Source organism: Oratosquilla oratoria, chromosome 16 (genome assembly GCF_046742065.1).
Source record: "Oratosquilla oratoria isolate Oo_2021 chromosome 16, ASM4674206v1, whole genome shotgun sequence".
Lineage (NCBI taxonomy): Eukaryota > Metazoa > Arthropoda > Malacostraca > Stomatopoda > Squillidae > Oratosquilla > Oratosquilla oratoria.
The window spans coordinates 36,266,035-36,273,534 of record NC_134792.1 but is presented as its reverse complement, the minus strand read 5'-3'; the positions used below and the strand labels follow the sequence as shown (position 1 = coordinate 36,273,534).

General features: G+C 44.8%; 1 protein-coding gene across 2 annotated transcripts in view; it reads left to right on the top strand.

Annotated features, from left to right (window-relative positions):
- Window positions 1–7,500, top strand: part of LOC143033886 (facilitated trehalose transporter Tret1-like) — a 49,671-nt gene that overhangs the window by 14,604 nt on the left and 27,567 nt on the right. For both annotated transcript variants that reach the window (XM_076199506.1, XM_076199505.1), the window contains exons 2-3: window positions 3,173–3,324; window positions 4,570–4,669. In XM_076199506.1, coding sequence (XP_076055621.1) covers window positions 3,173–3,324; window positions 4,570–4,669 — 252 coding nt within the window. The remainder of the gene's footprint in view (window positions 1–3,172; window positions 3,325–4,569; window positions 4,670–7,500) is intronic.

The window sequence follows — 7,500 nt, the reverse complement described above, 5'->3', positions numbered from 1 at the left end:
CTACGTGTCGATTTACAGCACGAAAGTCAAGACAAAGACGAAGGGTTTTATCCTTCTTAACAACTGGAACGACAGGAGCATTGTAAGGAGAACGAGATGGGCGAATGATCCCCTTACGGAGCATATCCCCAATGAGTTCTCTAATCTCTCCTCTGTACTTCTCAGGAATGGGATAAGATTTACGGTAGACCGGCGGTCCAATGGTCCGAATCTCGTGTAAGAAGTGAGGCGTCACGGTAAGTGGATCCCCTGGTAAGGCAAAAACATCGCCATATTTGACCACCAAAGAGGCCAGAGCTATACTTTCCCTACTATGCTTATTAGGGAAAAATTTCTCTACTTACAATCGTAACTTATTACCACGAGAGCTATCCACTACCTTAGACGCCTGCACCGTTCCCACCGAGACGTTAGTTCCACCATCTACTAGCGCAATCTCCCCTAAGAGAGTAAGTTCCCCAACCACTTGGTCTTTGCGGATCTCATGGGTATCAGGGCCCAAGTTCAAGAATGGAACTTTGGACCATGCCTTTCCATCTTCCATCCTGAGCAGCTCTACTACTCCCTGGCCGAGTAGGCTGGCGCCCTCGGCGTATGGGCGTGCTGTAAACAGCGCCAAGACGGTCTGACCTGCGGGAGCGAGCTTGTCTGCCCTCTCGAGTACTAAACCTATGGTTCCGCCTGAGAATTCTGGTACCCAATGAGCCTCAATGGTCTAAACCGGGAACGTGGCTGTTTCACTAACCCCCTGATAACTGTGGCGCTACTCGCACACGGCGATGAGCGGTGGTGAATGCTGAGCCGTCCCCGCAAGGATTACTACAACATCCTTGCCCTCAACTTTGAATGTTAATGGACGGAATGTCAAAGTCACCTTGTGCGCAATGAGGAAATCGAACCCGAGGATGAGTTTAGAAGGAAGACCCTCGGCAGGGATTATAAAGAAAGAATGTTGGAGCGGAAACCCTGCGAGATCAAACCTAACAGTGACTTTGCCAAGACTGGGCATCTCTGAACCGTCAGCCACTATGATTCTAGTGGTACCAACCTGGGAGCCTTCCATGGTAGCAGGCAAAATGCTCTTATGAATAAGAGACACTGCCGCTCCCGTGTCTAGGAGAGCACAAACGGACCGAGTAGCGTGTGGCTCTAACAAAGTAACTGCCACCATAGCCAAACCGCCACCAGCACCATGGGAGCTGGCCAAATCGACGTGAACAATTTCCACGCTCGACTGCCGCTCGACCGTTACCTTGGGGTGTGCTTTCCCCTGCGCTGACCCTTTTTTGACGAGCCACTCTCCGCGAAACCCATATGGGCCTCCTGACCAACACTAGTATCAGCCTTCCAAATCCGCCCTGCGCCCCCGCAAGTGTGGCAACACGTGCTTGCCTGACCGCGTGCCCTAAAATAGCACGCATCGGTCGCGTGTCCCACCTTCTTGCAATGGATGCAATATGGACGCCACCTATTTTGATTACCACGGCCCCGGTTACGCTTCCACGTGTTCCTGTGTCCCCCTGCCCTGTGAGAAGAGTATGTGGGTTCCTCGCGAGGCCGCGCCTCGGTCTCTCGCTCATGGCGAGGGCGCGCCTCCGTCTCTCGCAAATTGCGAGGATTCGTCTCTGTCTCCCGCGAAGTGCGAGGTGAGGAAGAGCCTGGGACTTTGTGTAATGTGGATATTGGATATGATTGTGAGGGTGCTTGCGAAGTGCGCCGGCAGTGCCCGCTTAAGCCTAGTCACAGCCGAAAATGTGGCTCAATCCTCCCGCTCTGGGTGGTACACCGCATAGAACGAGACCATATCAGCCAACCTCAGAGCAAAAGACGTGAGCGTCTCCGAGAGTTTCATGACTGCCTTGGCTAGGCGGTCGGCAACAGCATCCGCCGACGCGGGCGCATAAAAAAGTCGCGGAACGCGAGTTTGAATGCTTTCCAATCATTGGGATGCCTACCCTTGGCTAGGCGAGCAGCTATCGCGGCATCACCGGCAGTTTTCTGCTGAGTAACTGCAATTTTGTCTGCGTCAGGGACCTCTAGGGACCACCTTTCTTCCAATAAACAAAGCCAAGATTGCGCGTCTGTACAGGCAGGGAGGCCACTCATGAGGTGATGGTTAATCCCGCATGAAAGAAAGAATGGGACATCTGCAGTAGCCTGGAGTGCCTTTGCCTGGTGGCTCACCGGTACGCTTGCATGCCGAGACATAGTGAGATACTTATCAGTCCAAGCTTTAACTAGCACTCCTTTGTGTTTACTGAGTATTGTGATAGTGTATTTTGTAATTTGTATGTATGTTCACTGAGTATTAGAACTTCTTACCAAATTTCACCGCCGCCACCAGTATGGTAGTGTGGTAGAAATAGGATAAGTAATTCCAAACACGATATGTGCTTAATGTGTATTTGGCACGGAGGCAAATTATTTGACTATGAATATTGTACACTGATTAGCGGGAGCAAGGTAAGAAATGGTACTCACGTGATGACCTATGCAGCTGGAGTGCACGCTTTGATTTCTCGCGGGGTACGAGGCTATGCCCACGGGTCGTGCGTAAACCCCCGCAGCCAATCGCAGTCGCCACGGGTCGTGTGCAATTTGACCTGCTCCAATCACACTCTGACCCGGCGACGCGACCTGGCTTGGGGTTGTGGCCAAGCTGCGCAAGATGCGCGACCCGGGGACTCGGACGGCTAAACCCGCTTGAAACACAAAGACACACCGTATCGTCTTCTCAAGACATACATACATATATATATATATATATATATATATATATATATATATATATATATATATGTATATATATATAAATATATACATATATATATATATATTTATTTATATATAATTAATCTATTATTATTTGTTTATTTATTTACTTATTCTATTTATTCATATATTCGTTTTATCTTATTTCATTTATTTATTTGTTTATTATTTTGTTCTATTTTATTATTATATTTTACTCATTCATTTACTGTATTTATTCTATTCTTATTTATCTATTTATTTATATATTAATGTACTTATCTATCTATCTTATTTTATTTCATTCTATTTGTTTTGTTTTATATTTCTATTTATTCATTTATTTATTTACTTATTTTTTGTCAAAACATTTGTTGCAATCTAACCTCTTCTATAACGTCGACATTTTTATTTGACGCAGCTTCAATGGGGACCTTCTCCATGGGAACGGTCATCGGGTACGCCGCGCCCGCATCCCCTCAGCTTGTGGACAATTCGACCCATGTCTCCAACCTTCACATCACTTTAGAGGAAAATGCATGGTTCTCATCGATCATGAGCATTGGAGGATTGGTAAGTCCTTAGAAACACCAAAGAACATTGGATAGACTGATGTGAGTGCTCGGTTTCTGCACATCAAATATTCTTTGGGGTACTGCGGACCTGTGGTGAGGCATAGGCCGAGATCATGTATGGGATCTAGCAATACAAAGGCTGTGGCTGAAGCAGAGGAGTAGGCTTGACATCCATAAGAAATTTTGCTTCACATGAGAGTTTGATAGAAACTTCAAAAGATACCGTGAAAGGAAAATGTGGTATTTGTTGCCAAATGGTTTGCATCAGAATATCTGATATACAAAAGTCAGATTGGAGATACGATAAGACGGGAGCTGTACTCCATCATCTCCGCTCTTTTCTCGATTTTTACAAAGGTAATCGTTTTCCCTGATATGGGTTGAATTACTTCAATATAAAAAGAATTTCTGTTGGATGCAACTTCCATGTCGTATCGGCCTGGGTCGCTACTCTGCGATCGTAGGAAGTACGACAATTATTTTTCTTCTTTTCTCATATATTGAGGACCCTGAAGAACTGTGGAATATCTTTAAAATCTGAAGGCTACTGATAGGTGCAATATAGAGTGTTCAAGATCAAAGCGTCATTTTTATTTTATCTTATTTGGTTTTATCAAGATATTTGATATTGTTTATCAATATATTTCCTTGTTCTTGTTATTATGTCAGGCTCAAGGCAACGTAATATCAAGGTATCTTTTTCACATCAAGAACTCCCACATAATTGACCCACACTCCTCGGCCCTTCAGCCTTTTCAGGTTTTGACAGAGATCAGGACTATACCTGTCCATTTGACAGGAGAAGGGTATATATGTTGCCTGCACTAGAAATAACTAGTAACGTCCCTACGGGCACAGCAAATGTCTAGGTTCCATTAATTTCCCTGTTTAGCTTTGACTGTGATGTCCAAACACCAACTACCATCTGACATGATCCGACAAGATTTTCTTTCTCATTTCTCATTTGACTTTTCATTGTCCTGGCATCCACATCTCCGCAGCAATTGCCCCCCCCCACATACACACATTCCAGACACAGACACAGTACATACTCAGACACAGTTCACAGACACACCCATGACAACGAAATACAATAGAATGGTGTTATCCAAAACTAAATCTAAAGAATGTGTCATTATAGCGGCTGGGTTCATCTAGATATTTACAGGGTATCAGCTCACTCCTTGTCTTTTATTTTTATGATGGGGATGATAATAAGATGAGAGTTGTTTTTGTGCTTCAGGCTGGAGGACCGTTGGGAGGCGTCTTGATGAAGAATCTCGGGCGGAAGGGGACCATCATCGCCTCATGCATACCATACCTGTCTGGCTGGATCCTCATAGGTATGCAGACCCCGAACACAAGTATTGCTTATGATATATTTACATGCATGTAGGTCTTTTGTCTCATGACAGCCTATATCTCATATGTACTGCATAGTCATATTCACATGATTACCTGTTTTTGTGGTAATATGTAGTTTTCATACTGGCAAACATACTTTGGTGCTACTATAGTATGTGGTCTAACTCATTTACTACTATACAGTAGTATACGATCTGCCAGGGCTATCTAACACTACATTGTACAATCAACCTTATAACCTAACCTAACCAAACCTAACTTCCTTTTATGTGGACAGGATACACAAGAGGTGAGGCGAGGATGTAGTAGTAGGTTACTACAGTTGGTGAAGGTACCATTCCCCCAGAGGAAGGATGGAATTAAGTAAACTCCAATTCTCTCGGGACTTGTTTATTGGGAATATAATGCGAGTATAGGTGACCAAAGCCGCTGTCTTCTCATACATACATACATACATACATACATACATACATACATACATACATACATACATACATACATACATACATACATACATACATACATACATATAAAAAGGCTTCTTCCCCCTTACAAGGGAGGTAGCCAAAAAGAAAAAGGCATAAAATCATTCCCACCCATTTCATCCCTGAATACACTCCACACCCCTCCCAACCTCCCTCTTATCTGAGCACCTCCTGGATGACGGGTCATCCCTGCACCTTGCCCACTGCCCTGGGTCAGAAGCAGTGTCGCAAGACACAGCACATCCACAGCAAGGCCGCTTCATTAAATCGGCGACCCCCCCTCTCCGTCCCCCCTTGCAAAAAAGGAGAGGACAGGGAGAAATCCCTTCGGGCTGCGTCAAATTTTGCTCACACATACTACCTCAACCCCCCGCCCATTCCACCTCATGCAATCACAGCATCATCCATATACAACCATTCTCCATTCACTCCTGTCTTCTGTCCTCTCCCGTCCTTCCTCAACAGATATTCCCCTCTTCACCAAAGCCCCCTTCACCCCATCCATCCACCTCATCCTAGGACGTCCTCTCATGTTCACTCTCTCCACATCTGCCTCCCATACCTCTTTTACTAATCTTTCTTCACTCATTCCTTCCATGTGTCCAAACCATCCTAATACTCTTTCATCAACCCTATCTCCCAGCTCCTTTTCCACCCCTGTTCTCCTCCTCACCTCCTCATTTCTCACTCTATCTAGCCTAGTAACCCCCACCATACTTCTCATACACCTCATCTCAAACACATTCAAACTCCTTCTCTCTTCTTCTCTTATGTTCCATGTTTCTGCCCCATACAGTGCTGTTGGCACAATCACTCCTTCATACAGTCTCCTCTTCGCATCCATTCCCAAATGTCTATTTCTCATTACACTCTTTAATCCACCAAGGCATTTACTCGCTTCTCTCAATCTACATTCTACCTCCACCTTCACTCCACCTTTTCCTGCCACATTTGCACCCAAGTATCTAAAACTATCCACTTCCTCCAGTCGCTCTCCCTTAATGCTCACTTCCAGTCTACTACCACTTCCACCCCTTGTACATCTCATCACCTTACTTTCACCCACATTTATCTTTAGTTTCTTCTATCACATACTCTCCTAAACTCTGCCACCAGCTTCTTCAATCCCTCCTCCGATCCTGCCACAAGTGCAGTGCCGTCCGCAAACAACAGCTGGCTCACTTCCCACTTTTCTCCATTTTCTTTAACCATCTCCAATTTCTTTCCCACTACCCTTGCATTTACCTCTTGCACCACCCCATCCATGTATAAGTTGAACAGCCAGGGCGACATAACGCATCCTTGACACAGTCCCACCTTTACCTCGAACCACTCACTCTCTCCATTTCCAATCCTGACACAAGCTCTACTACTCTCATAAAAACTCTTGACAGCTCCGAGAAGCTTTCCTCCTATCCCGTATATCTGCATAACCTCCCACAGTGCCTTTCTGTCTACCCTGTTGTAAGCCTTTTCCAGATCCATAAAGGCCCAAAAAAGATCCTTCCCCTTTCCTATAGCTTTCTCACATATCTGTCTTACCACAAAGATCTGATCTACACAACCTCTACCTGTCCTAAATCCCCACTGTTCCTAACCAATTATTCCTTCTGTTCCTCTCCTAATCCTCTCAATCAAGATCCTCCCATAAGCCTTCCCAACTACACTTAACAAGCTAATCCCTCTGAAACTACTGCATTCACACTTGTCCCCTTTTCCCTTGTAAAGAGGAACTATACAGGGACTCCTCCAGTCCTCCGGCACTCTACCCTCTCTGCAGCAAACATTAAATAACCTCACAAATCAGTCCACCATCACTGTACCTCCCTTTTTCAGACATTCTGCATGGCATCCATCCAGACCAGGTGCCTTTCCTGCTTTCATCATCTTAACAACTGCCTTCACTTCATCCTTCCTTATTTCTCCTCCATTCTCCTCACTCATCACTCTCATTTTCTTAGCATTTCCAACTGCAGCTATCTTTCCTTCCCTATCCTCCTTCACATTTAGCAACACCCTAAAATATTCTGCTCATCTTCCCCTTACTGCCTTCTCTTCCATTATCATCTCTCCATCTGCACTCTTTACCTTTTATTCTCTACTTGATTCGCCTCCTCTTCCTCTCTTAATTTCTTTCCAAAACATCTTTTTATTACTTTCAAAAATTTCTGTCATACTCCTACCCCATTTCACATCTGCTCTTCTCTTTGCAACCTTTACCTTTTGCTTTACTTCTCTTTTCTTTTCTTTGTACCTCTCATATGACTCCCTCGTCCTATTTTGTAACCAATCTGTGAAAGCTTGCTTCTTCTCTTCTACAACCT